This window comes from Bos indicus, chromosome 23, assembly GCF_029378745.1.
Source record: "Bos indicus isolate NIAB-ARS_2022 breed Sahiwal x Tharparkar chromosome 23, NIAB-ARS_B.indTharparkar_mat_pri_1.0, whole genome shotgun sequence".
Classification (NCBI taxonomy): domain Eukaryota; kingdom Metazoa; phylum Chordata; class Mammalia; order Artiodactyla; family Bovidae; genus Bos; species Bos indicus.
The window spans coordinates 11,509,630-11,532,038 of NC_091782.1; the positions used below are offsets into that span (position 1 = coordinate 11,509,630).

The following is a 22,409-nucleotide window of genomic DNA, read 5'->3' on the forward strand; positions in this document are numbered from 1 at the left end:
CTGTTTGCTTCTTGATGGTAATATTTGGCAGGAGGTGGCATGCATATGCCTTAGTGAAGTCACTCAGTTGTGTCCAACTCTTTATGACCTTATGGACTGTAGCCCACCAGGCTCCTCCATCCATGGGATTTTCCAGGCAAGAATGCTGGAGTGGGTTTAGCCATTTCCTTCTCCAGGGGATCTTCCTGACCCAGAGATCGAACCCGGGTCTCCCGCATTGTAGGCAGACTCTTTACCGTCTGAGCCACAAGGGAAGCCCTGTATATGCATTCTGCATATATTTACTTGCCAATAGAAACCCAGAATCTTGAAATAGCCAAGTCTTTGCATACTATTTTCTGCCATTCCCCCCCTTATTTTACAGCTTCCCATCCAGGGTTTGTTACTCCCCTTGTTACAGTTCCTTATCTCTCTTAGTGAAAAGGTGTGGAAGTGAGATTTTCGATTCTACTGTGATTTAGCAGAAGACCTATAACAGGGTCAGTCAGCAGCCATTGTTTTAGTGAAAGCCAATGGACAGATAATTACCTAGTTTATTTAGCCATGATTGCTCAACTACTAGGTGCAGCCTTTTATATCAGTGTAAAAGTTGCTGATTATACTGAATAGGTAAAGGACATTTCTAGATTTATATTTAAGTATTCATTCTCTGGAGAATGTAGCAAATAAAATAGACATGATCCTTGATGATAGATTGAGACTCTTGTTAATTGGAGAGAAGAGCAGTTTAAATGACCAAACAAAATAGAGGCTGGAGGTTCTGAAAGATCCTGCATGATTTTTGCTCCTGTACACTCTCTGACCTCACCCAGTACTTTCCCCACTCACTCTCTCCATTCCAGCCGCTCTGGCTTCTCTATTCTTCCCTGAATACAGACATCCACATTCTCGGTAGGACCTTTGCCCGGCTTTCTAGTGTTGACTTGAAACACTCTCCCCACATATCCACATGACTGGCTCCTTCATTTCCTTCAAGACTCTATGAAAGGTCATTTCATCAGAAGCTTTTTTCCCCCTCACCATCCTAGCTGAAATACTACACTGTCGGGGCCTACTCCTTATGCTGCTTGTTCTTAGCAAATTTTATCATCATGTGTTCGTTATTCTCTGTCTTCTCCCTCTAGCTTGTAAGTTCTATTATTAGAGCAGGGAGTTTATTTTCTTTCTTGTTCAGTCTTTGGTAGTTATAAATTTTCAGAAGTTGAGAGAGATGAACTGAATTATTTAATACCACAAATAAAATTGTACATATCTTAATTCTTTTTGGCTCTATTTCTAACTACATTTTTATTGATCGGAGCTCTATTATTTGGATATTTGCTGACCCTTCTTGAATAGACACGATGTCAAAACTAAAGGCCTTTAGTTGCATATGGTCTCATTAATAAGATGAAGCATTAAATGCTTACCTACAATAACTTAAAAGGACAAAGTCAAATTGGCCATGTCATAGCAGTGTACAGGGTATTAAGTGATCTCAGACTATGAGAGAACCTTAGTGGAGGAAAACCTCTAAAGAAGGTAATAACTGTATTTGAAGAAACAGATGAGTAAGGATTTTATGTAGAGCTTGAAGTATATTCCAGATAGTCAAAGAAGGAAATGTGTAAATTATACAGAAAAAAGAGATTTCTGTGAAATGGAGACAATTAAAGGAGTAGATAACCCTTAATTTTTCTTTTGTACTTGAATAAAAATTGTTACTAAATTCTGATTTTGTATGTGTGTGTATGTGTGTAGCAGAGGAGAGTTGTTTTCCTAATTTGACTGATTGGCATTGTTGGCTTGGAAATAGTGCTTTCCTCCATCACTGAAAGAAATTCCTAGCCCAGTGGCTTGAACTTACAGAAATACTTATTCTTTGAAAATAGGTTGAGTGCTCAAGATAGGTAATACAAGAACAGAAGCAACCTGGGAGAAAGATGAATGAGTTATCTGTATTAACAGTTATATTTGAAATTTATATCCTTATCAGAGAGGTCTGCTAAAATGAGCATAGAGAGTTGGTAAAGCATGTAGGTGTTGTCACAGACTCACCTTTGAAATCTAAACAAATTATACATCCTTTAAGAAAATACCGTTCCATTTTTGTCTGATACAATCAGTAAGATGCCCTCTTTTTCTCAGATTAGCTGTTGAAAAAGGTAAAGCAGCTTCAAGGTCTGGCTTTTAGTTTGAGACCCTCAAGAAAACTTTCCCTAATTAATTGCTTCATAATCCTGAGTTGTAGCCCTCCCCTGTGTGTTCTCCAGCTCCTTGATGCCCCCTTTTATAGTTCTAATCATGCTCTATTACATGTGTATATAGGCCTTCCTCCTATCTAAATTCTGTATCTTTTCCACTATTAATACTCCCAGTGCTCGACAATAAGGATTTGTTCATGGAGCAGTTGAACGAATGAATAACCTTGTGCTTTCTAGTTTATGACTCGTTGGCAATCTAGTTGTCTGAATTCATGCCCAGTGCATTCTCTTTTGACTAACTTTTTTGTTTTATCCTGGAATATAGACCATACGGTAATATTTTGAGTCTGGTTTGTTTGTTGGAGGTAATGTAGGGGGCACCTTTCAGTAATCTCCATGTCAAATGAGGAGAGTAGTTTGTTGTGAAATAAACTGGCTAAGCTGCCTGCCTGGCTGCTGGTGCTTTTACCCCTTACATTAGAAGAGTCTGGTCTGTTTACCAGATAAGATCTTTGGCATGAGTATCTCAGAAAGATATGCCCTTTCCTGGTCTTACTAGTAATGCTATATGAGTTGTTCTGGGTCATTCAATTCAGTGGTAATTGAGTGCCTGACATCTGCTAGACAGTGTTTTTAGGTACTTTAGATACTACACAAACAAAAAAGAGCCCTGTCCTCCTTGAACATTGTACAGATAGATAGCAATAAACAATGAGCATGTAAGAGGAAATTGGATAGCATTTAGCAGGCAGTAATGCTGTGGACAAGAAGAAAAGTAGAACAAGGAAGAGGGATTATCGGGCATGTGAGGGCAGGGGGCAGAGACAATTTTCAAAGGGGTGGTAAGGATAGACCTCATTGAGAAGGTGAATTTTAAGGAAAATTTGAAGAAGTACAAAAACTAGACTTGTACATATGTGGGAGAAGAGCATTCCAGGCAGAGGGACGAGCCAGTGCAAAGGTCCTGAGGCAGAAGACTGCGTGCTGTGTTGGAGCTGCAGCAAGGGGACCTGCATGGCTGGAGTAAGGAGGCCAGTGTGGAGCTAAGTGAGCGCAGGGGAGAGAAGCAGGTGAAGAAAGGAGAAAGATTACTGGGAACAAGATCCTGGTTCATGTATGGGTTTATCTGCCGCTGAAAGGAATTTTGTCTTTAAGTGAAAGAGAAGCCTTTTGAGAAGAGTGAGATGATCTGTTTTTCATTTTTATAGAATCACTCTATCTGCTCTTTTCATCCAAGAGTCATTGGATGTATTTCAGAAGCATGTCATTACAAATTGTCAATCTTTATGATTATTTTAAATACTTTGTTTTAATATGGATATGCTTCTTTTCCTTTCTGATAATTTCTTTGTCAAATAGGGCCAACAGAAGTAGAAATGCCAAACTATAGATTTTTTTCTGCATAGTTTCTTTCTGATTGTATTATGCTTTAAAGGCGGGGGAGTGGGGGCAGTAGAGTAGGAGTCTTCACAGTTGTATGTTTTCCAAGAAGTGATTAATAAATGAAGCTCTGCAAAGGGTGCTGTCTAGAGTACTGGAAACCGCTTATTGTAGAGTTCTGCCTTTTTGTTGTTACAGTACATTTTACTTGGAGAAGTGATCATTTATGCTTTTTGTAGTTTAAGTTTAAAGGAGACTATCTTCCCAAGAAAAGTGGCAAGCAGAATTTGTATCATCGGGCTGTGAAATCATATTTTCAGCCTTCAGCCTAATAAAGTCCTACTTACTTAATTCCTTTTTAAATGTGGGGGAACTAGATAGCTTTCCAGCTGTTGGTTGGATTTAATTATTGGAAGTGTATGAACACCAATGGGGCTTCCCAGGTGGCGCTTGCCTGCCAATGCAGGAGATGTAAGAGACACAGGGGTTGGGAAGATCCCCTGAAGGAAGGCATGGCAACCCACTCCAGCATTCTGCCTGGAAAATTCCCACGGACAGAGGAGCCTGGTGGGCTATAATTCATAGGGTCACAAAGAGTCAGACATGACTGAAGCCACTTAGCATGCACACGTGCATGAACACCAACAATAATAGGCACGTCTTGACTAAAATGTAATTAAATTTGCTTCCCAGGGACTAATAGTGTAGAAAGTATGTGGCATCTATTAATGCTCCTTTGGGATTGACTTATTTAAAATGTGCCTACCTACATTTTCGTCACACTCCCTTGTTCACTGCTTTTAAAAGTTGACGTGTCTTCCATAAGCATTCGGTAACTTTTCATGACACTTGCTTTTGTCCACTGTTGCAAAATTTATTTCGAAAACCTTGCTGTATGTGACGAGTTGGAATTTGACAATTGGTTGTCTCGGATTGGTCTTCTGGGCTTCATGGAAACAACATGTAGTGATTAGGTTAGTTCCTGCCAAACAGGTCTGCCATGAATAATGTGGTTCAGTTGGTTTGACTGGAGCCTAGGAGCAATGTTTGACAATTATTACTGTATAGACTGATTAACCTTATGTACTTACATAATGTCTTGACAGTCTCTTGCTGTCTGGAAATTTTAGTGATAAAATGGATGCGGTCTCTGATGGGAGGGCATTTAAAGGGAATTACATGGTGGTGGAATATTCCAACCAAAAGCATACGCTCTCTCAGGCTGTGCAGTCAGTGGTCTTCTGACTATATAGAATTTCTTGAGTTGTTGGTAACTATTTAAACACAATACTTAGACTTAAAATTACTCTTTGCTTTGGTAATACTGCTTAACACCTGTCTGAACTAGCACTGCCAGTGTAGACTTAAGATCTTTAGGTTTTATTTCAAGACAAATTAAGATAGACTCTAGAGAGAATCACACAGAACAGCATTTCTTCTGTTTACCTTTTCTCCACAAAAATAGAATATTTTTGAAAGTTGAAAGAATAACCCTCTCACTATTCAGTGTCATAAAATGTAATTATTTGCAAAACAGTCTTATAAAACAAAAGTTGGATTCCCTTTTCCTTAACCTAAGCCTTGCAAATTTTTATAATTGGTATTATGGGTATGGCAACTATTATCCCAGATTTTCTGAGGGAAATCTTGATTCCACAGTATTAACCAGTTTTTCGCAGTGTTCTCATATTTGCTGGGTTGTGTATCAATCTGGGATTAAAAATACAGTGATTGATTAGGATGCTATGTTATGCTAAGTCACCTCAGTCATGTCTGACTCTGTGTGACCCCATAGACGGCAGCCTACCAGGCTCCCCTGTCCCTGGGATTCTCCAGGCAAGAACACTGGAGTGGGTTGCCATTTCCTTCTCCAACGCATGAAAGTGAAAAGTCAAAGTGAAGTCGCTCAGTCGTGTCCGACTCTTAGCGACCCCATGGACTGCAGCCTACCAGGCTCCTCCGTCCATGGGATTTTCCAGGCAAGAGTACTGGAGTAGGGTGCCATTGCCTTCTCTGGATTGATTAGGATAGAATATTGCAATATTTGTATAACTTAAATCATTCTCTTGACTTAAATTCTGTGTCATCTAGAAGAACTTGGAGGCTGTATGGGCTGTGATTTAAGATCATGGTCTTTGAGATCAGACCAGTTTTGGATTCAGCCCCTGACATGACCTCTCTTTTAACCTTGAACAGATAATATATACTTGTTTTGTCTGTGTTTCTTCCTCTACAAAATGGTAATACTAATAAAATTTACAGAGTTGTTGGGAAGAGTGTATGAGACACAGGCATAATAAATAGTGGTTGGCATGGAATAAGCACTAATGCGTTTGGTTATGTTATGTTGAGCTTGGAACATCCCTTAAGTCAGAACAACCTTTATGAAAACATTTCAAAACATCCAGCATAGTTTAAATGACGTTTAGAGTTATCTTTGCTCAAGGCAATATAAACAAACATGCAAGTTTTAAAAATATGAAGTGCTGGACTTCCCTGGTGGTCCAGTGGTTAAGAATCTGCTTTGCAGTGCAGGGGACATGGGTTCGATCCCTGGTCCGGAAGATTCCACATGCCTCGGAGCAGCTAAGCCTGTGCACCACAACTACTAAACCTGTGCTCTGGGGCCGTGTTCTGCAAGAGAAGCCACCACAGTGAGAAGCCTGCACACCGCAACTAAAGAGGGTAGCCCTCGCTTGCTGCAGTGAGAGAAAGCCCACACAGCAACAGAGATCCAGTGCAGCCAGAAATGCAATAAATAAATAATTAAAAATCTTTAAATATATATATATATATATATGAAGTGCTAAAATCTTAAGGTTACATCTATGCTAAATCCTATTACTCTTCATGAAATTGTGAACTGACCATAATAGCTGAACAGTGAAATTAAGAAATAGGAAAAAAAAATTCTTGTTTGAGGAAAGAAAGTAATAAATATAGTGGGGTGTGTGTGAAGACAGGTCATACACATATATAGCCATGTAAGGCATTAATAGTATATTTAAATTGCTGGCTTGGTTTCTTTTCTTCCAAATTTATCAAAAATAAAAATGGAATTTGCTGGTGTTCCAGTGGTTAGGACTCCACGCTTTCATTACCAAGGCCCTGGGTTCAGTCCTTGGCTGGGGAACTAAGATCCTGTAAACCATGTGGTGGCCTAAAACAAACAGACAAAAATAACATATTAAAAAAAATAGTAATTGAAGAGAAATGAAATCAGACTCTCTTTTAATAGCTCAGCTGATATACATTCCGCCTCAGGAATGGGTAACGATTCTTCTAGTAGATAAAACCTAACCGAATTTTTAAAAATTCCACTTGTTTAGTACTAAGTGTGGTTTTTATGTTCCCACAGCAGTGTGATACAGTAATGAGTGGGTGGGGCACTGCATCTAGAATATCTGTGGTAAACCTGTTGGGCTTGAATGTCATCATTCCCTAATCCTGTGACGTGAGGACAGGATGAAAAATACGCAGCGCCGCACCTGTGAGGAGAAACTAGAACGTCTGACTGCCTTGTAGATAAAATATTTCATTAAAGTAAGTGCAGGAATATTGTCAGTGGCCAGCATCCTTTTTCCAGTCATTCCTAAAAAAGAAGAGTTATAATTTGAAAATTTAAAGATATTTTTATTTTTTTTTTAACCAAAGTGTAGTTGATTTACAATGTTGTGTTAGCTTCTGGTATACAGCAAAGTGATTCAGATATATATAGTAGTTTGTATCGGCTAATCCAAAAACTCCTAATTTATCCTTCCCCCCCTGCCTTTGGTAATCATAAGTTTGTTTTCTATGTCTGTGAGTCTGTTTCTGTTTTGTAAATAAGTTTATTTGAAGATACTCCTATTTTAGACCCTGCAATATGAAGTGGAAAATGTAACAGTGGATTTAAAAATATGGCCATGCATTTAGTTATAGCGTACATTTCTCATGCAATAATATCGTTTTTAAGAAAACTGATGCAAACATGGATATCATTCCAATCTCCATCTTCTCTTTTTTTCTTTAATAATTACTTTTATTTTTGGTTGCACTGGGTCTTTGTTGCTACACTAGGACTTTCTCTACTTGTGGTGAGCAGGTGCTGTTCTTCGTGGTGATACACAGGCTTCTCGTTGTAGTGGCTTCTCTCGGTGTGGAGCACAGCCTCTAGGCATGCAGGCTCTGGTAGTTATGGCTCACAGGCTTTAGTTGCCCATAGGATGTGGGATCTTCCTGGGCCAAGGATCCAACTCGTGTCCCCTGCATTGGCAGGCAGATTTTCATCCACTCTACCACCACAGAAAGTGTGAAAGTGTTAGTCATTCAGTCGTGTCTGACTCTCTGTGACCCTATGGACAGTAGCCCGCCAGGCTCCTCTGTCCATGGTATTCTCCACATAAAAATACTGGAGTAGGTTGTCATGCCGTTTTGCCATACCCATCTCCAGGGGATCTTCCCAACCCAGGGATCGAACCCAGGTCTCCTGCATTGCAGGCAGATTCTTTACCAACTGAGCCACCAGAGAAGCACCCGCCACCACGGAAGTCCCTGCTTTTTTTTTTCTCTTGTCTTTAGAGAACCTAGGAAAAGATGGCAAGTTGGAACAAGTATAAAAATTTTTAGAAAAATAGATGACAGGCAGTAAAGTTAGAACAGTGATGTTGAAAATGAGCCCTCCATCAATAGTTACTAAGCTTTTAGCTGTCACTGTGGTACTTATTGGAGAAGGAAATGGCAGCCCACTCTAGTGTTCTTGCTTGGAGAATCCCATGGACGGAGAAGCCTGGTAGGCTGCAGTCCATGGGGTCGCACAGAGTTGGACACGACTGAAGCGACTTAGCAGCAGCAGCAGTGGTACTTATTGAGTGGACTTCTGATAGTCTTATGAAGATCAGAGCTTCCTTAAGGTTCTGGATTATTGTATAACTCTCCATTAATTTTTAGGTACCTGGTGACCCATCTCATGGGGGCAGATCTGAACAACATCGTGAAATGTCAGAAGCTTACAGATGACCATGTTCAGTTCCTTATCTACCAGATTCTCAGAGGTCTCAAGGTACAGACTAATAATTTTCAGAAATGAATTCTCCCTCTTTCCCTTCTATTTAGGGCTTAAGGGAAAACAAACAAGACTTTTCTCATGGAAGATTTAAAATACGATAATCACAAGTACAATCGTAGTATAATGAACCCCTGTGTTTACTCAGCAACCACAATTACCAAAATACAGCTAATCTTGTTCCTTTCCTATTCCCCTAAACCCTGGATTATTTTAAGGCAAGTCTAGACCTCATATCGGTCCACCCCCTTGATACTTCTATATAGGCATGTCTGAGAGTTAAGGTCTCTTCATTACATCTAAACAGTAATAATAATTTCTTGATATAATCTGATATCTGTTGAGTGTCATGTTGAAACTTTGAAAATATCCTCAAAGGGGTTAATTTGAGGGTTAAAAGGGGGGGCGGGGTGGGAATATCCTCAAAGGGGTTAATTTAAAAACAGTGTTTTTAAATTAAACCCCCTTTAATATTTAGCAACTTTGAGTCCTTATTGTGCTCTAGAGCACCCACCAGAAAATAGGTTGAAAGCTGTATTTCACTCATACTCCAGCTCTATGAATAGAGTTGATGGTACAGAAATCATAGTTATGGTCAGAGTATAGACTACTGATAATTACTTGTTCTGATTTCTAATCCTGCTCTTAATCCTAGCATTATTGACTCATAAAAAAGTAAAAACGCACTTCAGATATGTCATATAATATGATACGAGGTTGGAGATAACTTTTTCTTTCACTGATTATTTTTGTGTGTGTGTGTGCTTTTTCACAGTATATACATTCAGCCGACATAATTCACAGGGTAGGTATTGTATTTTGATTACATTATTGGGATGGTCGGTGGGGAGATAGCAAGATCCTAGTCTAAGTATTTTAGCTATTGAAATATTGACTGATTGCAACTTTACTCTAGGTTTAAACTAAGTAAAGAAAGAGGATATATAGGTTTTTTGTTTTGTTTTACCTATTTAAGGCTAATTAGAACTAGGTAGTGACTATAGAATGGAAATTGTTTGTAGCTGGATCAAGTCTTTTATGTTTAGCTCTTCATCATTACCTTTAGGGAGAGAATTCATCAAGCATCATAAAGTTGATCCTGTCCTCTCTTGCTTCCTAGGACCTAAAACCTAGTAATCTAGCTGTGAATGAAGACTGTGAGCTGAAGGTAGGATGAAGTGACACTGGTAATTGTTTGTTTCACTTTGTAATTATATGTTTGACTAGCCAGGCAAATTTATAAAGGGAATGAATTTATAAAGCCATGACTTTTTATCTGGAACTTCATATTATATTGTCCTTAGGAATATCATTAGACTTTGAAATTTAAACTGGAGATTTATTTAGTAAGCTTTAGTTTGAGTGATATTGAAGGTAGTATCAGGTATCTTGTTTTCATTCTAAAATGAAGTTAAATTAGAAATTTAATATATTAGTGATAAAAAAGGAGAATTATAGTATGAATATCAAGAAAGCAGTCCTCTTGAGATAAAGCTGGTTTTAGAAAAGGCAGAGGAACCAGAGATCAAATTGCCAACAGCCGCTGGATCATGGAAAAAGCAAGAGAGTTCCAGAAAAACATCTATTTCTGCTTTATTGACTATGCCAAAGCCTTTGACTGTGTGGATCACAATAAACTGTGGAAAATTCTTCAAGAGATGGGAATACCAGACCACCTGACTTGCCTCTTGAGAAACCTGTATGCAGGTCAGGAAGCAACAGTTAGAACTGGACATGGAACAACAGACTGGTTCCAAATAGGAAAAGGAGTACGTCAAGGCTGTATATTGTCACCCTGTTTACTTAACTTATATGCAGAGTACATCATGAGAGACGCTGGACTGGAAGAAACACAAGCTGGAATCAAGATTGCCGGGAGAAATATCAATAACCTCAGATATGCAGATGACACCACCCTTAGGGCAGAAAGTGAAGAGGAACTCAAAAGCCTCTTGATGAAAGTGAAAGTGGAGAGTGAAAAAGTTGGCTTAAAGCTCAACATTCAGAAAACGAAGATCATGGCATCCGGTCCCATCAGTTCATGGGAAATAGATGGGGAAACAGTGTCAGACTTTATTTTTTTGGGCTCCAAAATCACAGCAAATGGTGACTGCAGCCATGAAATTAAAAGACGCTTACTCCTTGGAAGAAAAGTTATGACCAACCTAGATAGCATATTCAAAAGCAGAGACATTACTTTGCCAACAAAGGTCCGTCTAGTCAAGGCTATGGTTTTTCCTGTGGTCATGTATGGATGTGAGAGTTGGACTGTGAAGAAGGCTGAGTGCGGAAGAATTGATGCTTTTGAACGGTGGTCCTGGAGAAGACTCTTGAGAGTCCCTTGGACTGCAAGGAGATCCAACCAGTCCATTCTGAAGGAGATCAGCAGTGGGATTTCTTTGGAAGGAATGATGCTAAAGCTGAAACTCCAGTACTTTGGCCACCTCATGCGAAGAGTTGACTCATTGGAAAAGACTCTGATGCTGGGAGGGATTGGGGGCAGGAGGAGGAGGGGACGACATAGGATGAGATGGCTGGATGGCATCACTGACTTGATGGACGTGAGTCTGAGTGAACTCTGGGAGTTGGTGCTGGACAGGGATGCCTGGCCTGCTGCGATTCATGGGGTCGCAAAGAGTCGGACGTGACTGAGCAACTGATCTGATCTGAAGAGAAAAAAAAAGGCAGAAACCCACTCTTTCAAAATAATTCAAACAAGAGATAATCTATAAAGAGCAAGCAGCTCTGGAATTTTTTTCTTTGTTTCATTTCTCATGTTACTCAATTATTTGGAAACAAAATTTACAATAAAATGCAACTTTTTAAGTGTACATATGAAAATTTTTATAGCTCTGTAACCAGCACAATTATGATAAAGAACATATCCATCCCTCCAGAAAGTTCCCTTGTGCCCCTTCCTAGCTGGTCCCCACCCCTCTACGCCTACTTTAGACGACCACTGATCTGCTTTCTGACACTAGATTTATCTTTTCTGGAGTTTCATACAAGTGGAATCATACAGTATTTTTCTGTGTGTGTCTGACTTTCGCTTAGTGCAGTATTATTGAGATCCATCTGTATTGTGTGTATCAGTAGTTTATTCCTTTTTGTTGCCAAGTAGATCCATTTTATGACTGTACTACAGTTTGTTTATCTATCACCTGTTTATAGACAGGGCTTCCTTGGTGGCTCAGCCATAAATAACCCACCTGTCAGTGCAGGAGACACGGGTTCAATTCCTGGGTCTGGGTCGGGAAGATCCCCTGGAGAAGGAAATGACAACCCAGTCCGGTATTCTTATCTGGGAAACACCATGGACTGAGGAGCCTGGCGGGCTGCAGTCCATGGGATTGCAAAAGAGGCAGAAACAACTTGGCAAGTAAACAAGACAACTGATAGACACAAGTGCTTTTCCCCTCAGAGCTGTGTAAAGCTGCTGTGAATATTCATGTTCGTGTGGAACATATATTTTAATTGCTCTTGGATAAGTGCAAAAGCAGAGCATTTTTGTTTCATTTTTTTGTAATTTCATTTTTTTTTTTAAAATTCTTGCTGTGTTCCCCATGCATTCTAAGCACGGACCAGGAAATATGTTATGCAGATGCTTTGTTGTTCTTGCTTTTTATTATGTACTACAGTTTTTTCCCTCCTGCTTTACAAGCCTTAAGAGTTGGACTGTTCAGTGCCTGATTGCTCTTTTCTCATTAGATCTTGGATTTCGGACTGGCTCGACATACAGATGATGAAATGACAGGCTATGTGGCCACCAGGTGGTACAGGGCTCCTGAGATCATGCTGAACTGGATGCATTACAACCAGACAGGTACTCCTTGAACTGGTTACTTAGGGCCTTATTGATACCATGTTAGGTATATTTGGGGTTCCCAGAAGTGGAGATGGGGGAGTAGGAGGGAACATTCTTTTTCTTCCCTCAGGAAACATTTAAGTCTACAAAAAGAGGATATTTCAGTTGCTCAGAGAAAGTAGGGTTTTTCAGACTCTGTGATTTAATTGGCTTTTTACTTATTTTGAACATATTCTTTCATATTCATATTCTACCTGAAGACATTGGGTTCATAATATTAACTTTCAATATTACTTGGGAGAATCCACCATTTCTACCAGTAAGAAACCTTTGCCCCTTTGTGAACAGCTTATTTCTCTTGCCGTAACTGTGTTTTGACCTAGCCCACCTATGAAGCCCTTTAATTTTCGTGAAGGTTTTAGCTTATTTATTTGTATAAAAATGTTGAGTATGAGTGTTGAACTTCAGATACCTTAAATATTAATTAGAGTGTTTCAGCCCCAGCTGTAGTTCCATTTGTAGCCAAGTTTGATAAGAGTGACTTTGTATATACTTTTATTTCTCTTTAATTTTGCCAGTTGATATTTGGTCAGTGGGATGCATAATGGCCGAGCTGTTGACTGGAAGAACGTTGTTTCCTGGTACAGACCGTATCCTTTAAAAAGTTTTGGGTTCTTGTTTCTTGTCTGTATTTTAGTGTCCATGGAAGTGTATCGCTTTTACCTGTCTCTTGGAAGGACTTAACGTTACTTGTTTCTATCGTCCATTGTGAGATCTGCCCTCCTGCAGAGTATCTTGCCTTGCCAAGAAAGAGGCTGCAATTTACTTTTATGATTTGGAAAAGTTCCTCATAATCTGGCAAACCTTTAAAATCTTTCATATGTCACCTTTTTTGCTGCAGGTTCCTTATTAATCTTCCCACAGCCATTCTGCAACTGAGTATGTTGGTGAGAAGTTCTAAACCTCAATGACTGGTTTAGTCTGTCTGTACCAACACTCAGTGAGCACAAGATAACCATTTATAAATCAGGGATATCTTGCTTTTATATTTGGTTTATGTATTAAAAAGGCTGTATTTGGTCCTTGTAATGATACACTTGCTGACTTCTTTAATTTGTTGCTTAAAAACAAATAAAATAAAATAAAAACAAAAACAAATAAAAGCAAGAAGATAAGGTCACCCTGTCGTGTACCTTTATCTCCCCTCAGCATGACTTTGTTTTTATCCCAGATTGTAACCAAACTTTAATTTACTTCCAGATTTATTGTCTAGTCTATAGTTTATCACAACCCCTTTATTTTAGTCCCTTTTCTATCTGCTGCATGCCCATTTCACAGTTTAGTAATAATATCATCAAAATGTGATTTGTCGTAACCCTCATCAGTTCCACTTGGGGAAGATGTTTAGGCAAGAAAACATTTTTAAATTTATATCTAGAATTAGATCTGAAGATTTTTGTTAAATTCATTTGGTTAAATTTGGTTAAATTCATTTGGTTAAATTTGGTTAAATTCATTTGGTTAAATTTGGTTAAATTCATCCAGTTTGGTTGAGCATTTAGAGATGCTGCCGTTGCCTGTGTTCTATCACAGTTAGAGACCTAAAAGCTGTTTTAGCATCTCACCTAAGCAGACACACTGAGTTTATAAACCAGAATGTCAGTTCACTGGCTTACAGTTGGGATCATACTTCTGGGGTGACGGTGATGTTCATTTCACCAATCCACGTATTCTAACTGTCTTCTGCTAGAATGTATTTTGCTAATGAACTGAAAATGAAAAGCCTCTTCCCTCAGCTGTCAATTTCCCTCTGAATATTACTGGATTGATACAGAGTATAATTTCCCTATATGGCTCACCTTATTCCTTCTCATCCCTGGATTCTAATTTTAATACCTAATGTTTCCCCTTTATCCTTTGTTTCATTTACCTTATACCTGTTTCTTAGAAATTTGACATACACATTGTAGTCTAAGCTAAGAGAATGAGGGACAGTTTGTGATTTTCCTTTTCCTCTGAGTTGCATTCTTTACTCTGTCTTCCTGAGCATTCTGCTCTGATGTTCTTCTCTGTTCCTCTTGCCCCTTCCTTTCCTTTATTTCCGTATGTCCATCTACAGTTGGTCGCAGACACTCATACCTGCTCTCCACCAGTTTGGTTGAGCTGTCCAACCAAACTGTCCAACCAAGCTGTCCACCACAAAGTGGTGGAGAGACACGGACAGTAAAGCATGCTAGTTAAGAGCACGTGTTCTGGAATCAGACTTCCAGGGTTGATATTACTTAGCTCTTTTACTTCCGGCCCTCTGACTTTGAGCCAGTTGTGTAACCTCAGTCTCTTGGTTTCCTTAACTGTAAAATGCTGATCATAGTACATACCTCATGTGAGAATTCAGTGAGGTGACCTGGAAAGGACTGGGAGCAGGGCCTGCCAGTAGATGTTAGCCATCATCCTCATCAGTGATCTTTGGGAAGAGTTTCTCCCCTTCACCTTCCCACTTTATTGTCTACTTAAAAATCATTAAAGGCTGTGTTTTTTTGTTTTATTAAAGTTTTTTTAACAGCTAGTAAAGAATGGATCCCCTTGACAGGCTACTGGTATAAAGGTTTCAAAGCAGTTGTGATTGCCTTTGGTTCTGTCTCATTACAGGTGCCCATTGATGGATCAACCCTTTTAAAATGCTAACTTTTGGCCTCTGTAAGAAGTGTTCCTTTTTATGCATACTTCTTTTCCCTCTATGAGCTTTGGGAAGAAAACCTAGCATTTAAGCTTTTTACTAGGAGATTCTCTTTTTTAATACATGAGAATTCTTTTCAAAATTTTTATTTTAGTAATACACTGTTCCTTTTCTACTTGGTTCCTTTTCAGGCAGATGTTCTCCTGGATCAGGAAACTTGAATTTGGGAGATTTGTATTTGTAATATGTATAACTCCCTTCTTGTCAGTTGCTACCTGTGTGGATGTAGCTTTGATTGCCTGACAAGGGGAGAGGAAAGTGTTTTCTGTTACTTTTTCAAGTCCCCAGTTGATTCTACTATGCATCCAGTGTTGAGTACAACTAGAGTTTTAACCAAGTTGAATTTTAGTTTTAATCTTTCAGACTGAAAGTTACTTAGTAGTTTTTCCTCTTTTTTTTTTAGGTACTGATGAGATAAAAGTTAAGAATCTAGAATTATCCACTTGGGGATCTAGAAAGATGCTAAGAAACATCTAGTTGGGCCCCCTGTTTTTATAGATGAGGAAGCTATAAGAACCCAGAAAAGATGGATACGAATGTATCTGACTCAGGTCTCCGTTTCTTTCCAATATTCTATCTGTTGCCTATTCTCCTAATTTCTAAAACTCATTCTCTTAAAACCTTTGCAGAATGTGCTGGCCCCACACACTCTTCTGTTGCTCAGAAAGGCACACAGCTACTGCCTATTTATGATTTTAAAATGCAGCTGAATGCCAAGGCAGCCTCTAGAGTTTGCTCTTTACTTGAGTACACAGTTCTCTCCCTGTTTGCCTCATTTATTATTCATCTTGCATTTGAAACTGGTGGTTTTAGCTTCTAGATAAGAACCATCTAATAGAACTTTCTGTGGTCTTACAAGTAGTTTATTTATATACTGTCCAGTATGGTGGTTGGTAGCTACCAGCCACATGTGGCTGTAGAACACTTAAAATGTGGCCAGTGGAACTTAGAAGCTGAATTAAAAATATTTTTGTAGTCAAGTGTTTTCACATATAATTTGCCACTTTATTTTTTTATTGTGGTAAAATAAACATAACATGAAATTTACCATCTTAATCCTTTTAAAGTATACAATCCAGTGGCACTAATTACATCCATAAAACTGTGCATCTGTCTATGTCCAAAACATTTTCATCGCCCCTAACAGAAGCTGTACCCATTAAACAAAAACTTCCTATTCCCTCTTATAGCCTCTCATTACCTCTCTTCTACTTTCTGTCTCTAAGAATTTGTTTATTCTAAAAATTTAATATTAAGTGGGCTCACACAATATTTGTGTTCTTGTGTCTGAACTATTTCACTTAGCACGTTTTCAGGGCTCATCCATATTGTAGCATGGATCAACCTTCATTCTTTTTTTATGATGAATACTATCCCCTGTGTGGCTATACCATATTTTATTTACCCATTCGTGTGCTTACAGACGCTCGGTTGTTTCCCCCTTTGGCTGCTGTGGGTAGTGCTACAGGGAACACTGAAGTGCAGCTACCTCTCTGCGTTCCCCCTGTCGCTTCTGTTGGCTGTGTATCTAGGAGTGGAATTGCTGGGTCATGAGGTTACTCTGTGTGTAGCTTTTTTGAGGAGCAGAGCAGTCGTTGTTTGTCACAGCAGTTTCACTGTTTTACATGCCCACCAGTGATGAATGGGCAGTTTCTCCGTATCTTCACCAACAGCTGTTTCTTCCTCCCTCCCTCCCTCCCTTCCATCCTGCTTTTTAAAATTATAGCCATCCTAGAGATACCAGATGGAATCTCTTTGTGGTTTTAATTTGCATTTCCTTAATGACTAATGATGTTGAGTATCTTTTCCTATGTTTACTGTTGGTATGTCTTCTTTGGAAAAATACTTGTTTGAGACCTTTACCCACCTTTTACTTGGGTTGTCTTTTTGTTGTTGAGTTTTAGGAGTTCTTTATATATTCTGTAAATTAAGCCTTCTTCACCAGATATGCGATATGCAAATATTTTCTCCCATTTTGTGGGCTGTCTATTCATTTTTTTAATAATGTCGTTTGATGTACAAAGGTTTTTTTTAAATGAAGTTCCAATATATTTTTTCTTTTGTGTTCATGTTTTTGGTGTCATTTCTAAGAGTGTATTACCAAATTCAAGGTTGTGAAGATTTACTGCATTTTCTACTAAGAATTTTTGTGTGTATCTCCTATATTTAGGTTTCTAGTTCATTCTGAGTTAATTTTTGTATGTGATGTGAGGTTGGGGTCCAGCTTTATACTTTTGCATATGGACATTCAGTTGTCCCAGGACCATTTTTTGAAGATTATTTTTTTTTCCATTGAATAGGTTAGGCACTCTTGTCAAAGATCAGTTCTATTCCATTGGTCCGAATATCTACCCTTATAGCAGTACCACACCGCTTTGATTATGGTAGCTTTATAGTAAGTAAGTAAGTCCTTCAACTTTGTTCCCGTTTTCAAGATTTTTTTTTTTTTTTTGGCACTTTGGGCTCCCTTATAATTTTATATGAATTTGAGGATAGGCTTTAAACATGTCTACCAAGAAGGCTGAATTTTATTTATTTACCATTTTTGACTGTGCTGGGTCTTTGTTGCTGCACTGGCTTTTCTCTAGTTGCTGAAAGTGGGGCTACTCTTCGTGTTTGGGGGGGCTTCCCATTGTGGTGGCTTCTCATTGCAGAGCATGGGCTCTGGGGCATACAGGCTTCAGAAGTTACTGCCCATGGGCTTAGCAGTTGTGGCTCCCAGGCAGTAGAGCACAGGCTTAATAGTGATGACACATGGACTTAGTTGCTCTCTGGTGTATTTCTTTCAGTGATGTTTTATAATTTTCAGTGGACAAGTTTTTTACCTCTTTAGTTAAATTTATTTTTAGGTATTTTCCTAATGTCTGTAAGATGCTATTTTAAATGGAATTGCTTTCTTAATTTTCTTTTTGATTTGTTCAGTGTTGGTGTATAAAAAACACAACTGATTTTTATTTGTTGATCATGTACCCTGCAACTTTCCACAGTTGAAAGCTGAGAACTCTAGTAGCTTTCTTGTGGATTCTTTGGTTTTTCTACATGTAAGATCATGTCATCTGCAAATAGAGAGTTTTACTTCTTCTTTTCCAATTTAGATGCTTTTATTTTTTTCCTCTTATATAGTTTCTCTAGTGAGAACTTCCAGTACAGGGTTGAATAGCAGTACTGAAAGTGGGCAGCTTTGTCTTGTTCTTATCTTTCAGTCTTTCATCACTGAGTATAATTTAGCTCTGCATTTTTCATAAATACTCTTTATCATGGCAAGGAGTTCTATTCATAGTTTTATGAGTGTTGATCTGAATTTTAAATTTTATTAGATTTCATTTAGATTACATTAAAATTTAATCACGTGACTCTTGATATTTTATGCAGTTTTAGATCTCTGCAAGTCACCTTCCCATTCTACTTTTTTTCTCTCTTTTTTTTTCCCCTCTGTGATTAGTCTTCTTGATAGAATCTTCTTTTGGGGTTACATGGCTTGCAGGATCTTAGTTCCCCAACTAGGGGATCAAACCCAGGCCCCAGCAGTGAAAGTACAAGTCCTAACCACTGGAGTCTAGGGAATTCCCAAGATTCCTTTGTTACTAGTTGTTAATAATCCTTAGCATTTCCCTAAAGAGATAAGATACACTAATTTTTGTCTTAAAGCTAATTATATTTAAGAGTGGAGCCCTTCCTCATTGGTCTAGTTGACTATATATCTCGAGTGGACACACCCGAGAGAACTTTATATTAGAAGAGAGTGAGGACCCAGAATGTGTTCTTCAGGTATAGTGCTAACTTATTTCGAAAGCCACTGGTTCTGAAAAGAGTAAGCCAGTTAGGAAATGTTATTACTCACGCTTAACAGTCTGCAGCCTACGGAAGAGAGAGAGTTTCATGACCCTATGACCTGTCAAATACTGTTTTCCCTTCCAGAGATCTCAGCCTTGGCTTACTATTGTTTTCCTTTTCTAGGTAATCAAATGAATTTCCTTCATGTGTAAAACTTTTCTTTGCTTCTTTCATTTTTATAGAAATGGCACTCTTAAGACATTAACTAAGATAATGGGGTTCTTGCCATCAGCTTGCTGCTCTACTCCATAATTAATTTTCTGTGTATCTGTTCCTTAATTCTAGTTCATTTATTTCTTCTTTTGATTTTTTTCAAACATTTTATGAACTACTTCAGACATACAAAAAGACAAGAAATAATAAATGAACACCTGTGTTTATGTAGCCCAGATTACAAGATAAAATATTGCCAGTAGAGCCAAAACTTTTGTATATCCCCCTTCCTGGCACAACTACCCCTCTCTTTCAGACGCTGGTTTCAAATAGTCTCTCATTAAAAAAAACAACAACACAGTTTTCCTTCAGACACCAAAAGCAAGTGTCCTAATGTTTAAGAAGAAAAATACTAGGTTACTTCTTGCCTTTTCTTTTCTAACTTGAGATTGTATTCCCCCATTTGAAAAGGCTGGAATTCTCAGGTTTCTCCACAAACCTAAAGCACCTTAAGAAATCTTCCATGTATGACAGTGAAAATGACTATTTGATGACTGAGAAGAGAAGGAAATAGGCTAAGTCCCATTCTGGTCCATCCTGTCTGTCACCAGGAGAATTTCCACAGGTCAGTGTTCCACCTTTGCCTCGTGGATTTTTTTTAAAACTGCTGCTCTTAAGCAGCCATAGTCTCAGGTTCTGCAAATGGTCCTTTTATTTATCTATTTTGATACCGCTTATGAGCAGCACTTTTTAAAAAATCCACGAAGCAAAGGTGGAACACTGACCTGTGAAAATTCTTCTGGTGACAGACAGGATGGACTAGAATGGGGCTTAGCTTACTTCTTAGTATCTTCAACTCTCTGGTTTACAGAAATCTCCTGGGAGTTGCCTAGACCATTTAGAAGTGAATAGACTATCTATCCCTCTTTTACTTTCCTTCCAAATAACCCATTACCCTTAGGTTTTTTCCCTCACCTACTCATTCTGACTACCTCTTACTTTTGTTACAGAGGACCTAAAGAGTAACCTTAGGCCTAAGTTGTTTAAGGAAGAATCAGGAGATTTATAATTAAAATTTTGACATTGTGATTATTACAATTAAAACACATTTTTAACTACCAGTAAAAAATATCTGCTATCTAGGGAAAAACGGGGTTAAACCTGGTAAGAAGGATGGCTTGCTGTGGAAATAACTAATTGTCATAATGTGGTAAGTTCTGCTTTGCTCTGCTTATATAGTTACCTGAAGTTCCTTCTGGCCTTAACTGCCTGGACAAATTGTAGTGGCCTTACTGTAGCTGGTATTATTGGAAGACTGACCTGTATTTCAGTGGATTTGCCAGCTCTTGGAGAACCAATGGTGATTTCTTCTGAAGTTTGCAGCTTTGACTTTCTTGATGCGCGTGCTTTTAGCTACTAAGTAGGCTTTTATTTCGCACTGTGTGTTCGCTGATCTCCTAAGTACCGACTGTCATGCTGTACCAGCGCTCTTTATCTGTAGCCCTTATGCTCTCATCGCGCTGTATTTGTATACTCTTTAGAGTGTAAACATTTCAGATGAGCATTTGCATATGAAATGAAGCAACTTTTCTTGACTGTTTTGTATATAGACTTCCCAGTAGAGTACAGTCATTCTAGATTTTTGAGGGCAAGACAGAGGGGTGGAGCTGCTTTGAAAAGTCTATTACAGGAAGACCTTTCCAGTTAATATTTATTGAGCTATTCAGTGGAAGGTGCTAAAGATAAGATGGTACCTGTCCTCCAAACCAGAATGATCATACTTAGCAGAACGTGAGTTACAGAAGTCGTTTGAATGAATGTCTGTTCTCTGCTTATAAAACAAGACAGAGTGAACAGATACTGTAATAGAGTATAAATAAGTTATGGAGAAGCAGCAGAGATTAATTCAAGTTCAAGATATGCAGAAGACTTCATGGCAGGCAGAGTTCTTGTTTGAGCAGGACTTTGAAAAGTAAATAAGAGAAAAGGTTTGCTAGGAGGGGAGAATGGAGGGTATTGCTGTTTATGACTTGGATAAATAAGGAGTTGGAAGCTTAAAAGTGCCTGGAATATTTGGTGTGAGTTGAAACATTGAGTGCATGAAGGAATAATAGTTTGAGGGGAGAGGCAGGAAAAACTCTTGATGCCAAATCAGCAAAGGCTGTGAACTTGAAGTTGAGGATTCAGGGCTTTATTCTTCAGCCCTGAGATTGTTTCTTACTGGCTGAGGTAGAAAAGGACATGGGGTCCCCCAAATCATTGCTCTCAAGACCACTGTGACCAGTAGGAGTAGCTTACTTTTCAGGTATATTGGGGTGAAGGTAAGACTCTTAAGAAACCCACAGCCTAGAGTCTTCCTCAGAGGGGGCATAAAACTTGACTCTCTAAAGTAGTTCAGTTTCTTTCCTCAGTATTGAAATTTTAGCCTCCAGAACACATTGATTTTTGCCCTCTGCAAAGAAAAAACTTATCTCCTTTTTTTCTAATTCAGTTTTTATTTTATATTGGAGTATAGTTGATATGTAATGCTATTCTCTACTGTTCTTAATTCAGAAATAACTTCTGTGAGTGGGCTCCCCTGTCCGTGTAATTCTCCAGGCAAGAATACTGGAGTGGGTAGCAATTCCCTCCTCCAGGGGATCTTCCCAACCCAGGGATCAAACCTGTGTCTCCTGCATTGCAGGCAGATTCTTTATCATCTGAGCCACCACAGAAGGTCTTCTGTTACAACAGAACCATACAGTTTCTGTTGTAACCACCCAGTTTTGCCACATAAGCTGAAAGCAGCCATAGACAGTCCATAAACGAATGGGCATGGTTGTGTTCCAGTACAGCTTGAGTTGCTGACTCTTGTCTAGAATTTTCTTGCATTTAAGCCAGTTTCATATCTGGAGGGGAAGAAAGAATAGGGCAAGTTATTATTGCGTAACCAATTCCTGTAACTCCGGCAGCTATGGCTCACAGTGGCCATTATCTTCTGCACTGTACTGCCTTCATATGTCTAATCATAAACAGAAGTCTTTTCTTCCGTTCTCCCTCCTCTCCATCCTGCTGTACCTTCTCAAATATTTTGAGTGCTCAGCATGTAGCAGATGGTAGTCTGAGCGCTGGGAACAAGTGGTGAGCAGGCAGAGTCCCTCTCTCAGATCAGTGGAGGTGACAGTCAATAGCAAACAAAGCAGTTACAGATCGTAAGGAGCCCAAGCATTGTGCTGAGATGGAGGGTGACCAGGTAGGCAGTGCCTCTTGTGTGGCGTAGGGGAAGCTTCTCTG

At 38.9% G+C, this 22,409-nt stretch overlaps 1 protein-coding gene and 1 long non-coding RNA gene across 3 annotated transcripts in view; one reads left to right on the forward strand and one right to left on the reverse strand.

Annotated features, from left to right (window-relative positions):
• The window catches only part of MAPK14 (mitogen-activated protein kinase 14), a 75,328-nt gene that overhangs the window by 36,816 nt on the left and 16,103 nt on the right, over positions 1–22,409 (forward strand). For both annotated transcript variants that reach the window (XM_019985720.2, XM_019985719.2), the window contains exons 4-8: positions 8,493–8,604; positions 9,383–9,412; positions 9,728–9,775; positions 12,316–12,430; positions 12,991–13,062. In XM_019985720.2, the coding sequence (XP_019841279.1) occupies positions 8,493–8,604; positions 9,383–9,412; positions 9,728–9,775; positions 12,316–12,430; positions 12,991–13,062 (377 nt within the window). The remainder of the gene's footprint in view (positions 1–8,492; positions 8,605–9,382; positions 9,413–9,727; positions 9,776–12,315; positions 12,431–12,990; positions 13,063–22,409) is intronic.
• On the reverse strand, positions 6,588–20,734 carry LOC139178799 (uncharacterized). The gene is made up of 3 exons (XR_011563259.1): positions 20,457–20,734; positions 7,052–7,155; positions 6,588–6,723 (listed from the first exon to the last, which is right to left on the reverse strand). It is a non-coding gene; the product is annotated as an uncharacterized lncRNA (long non-coding RNA).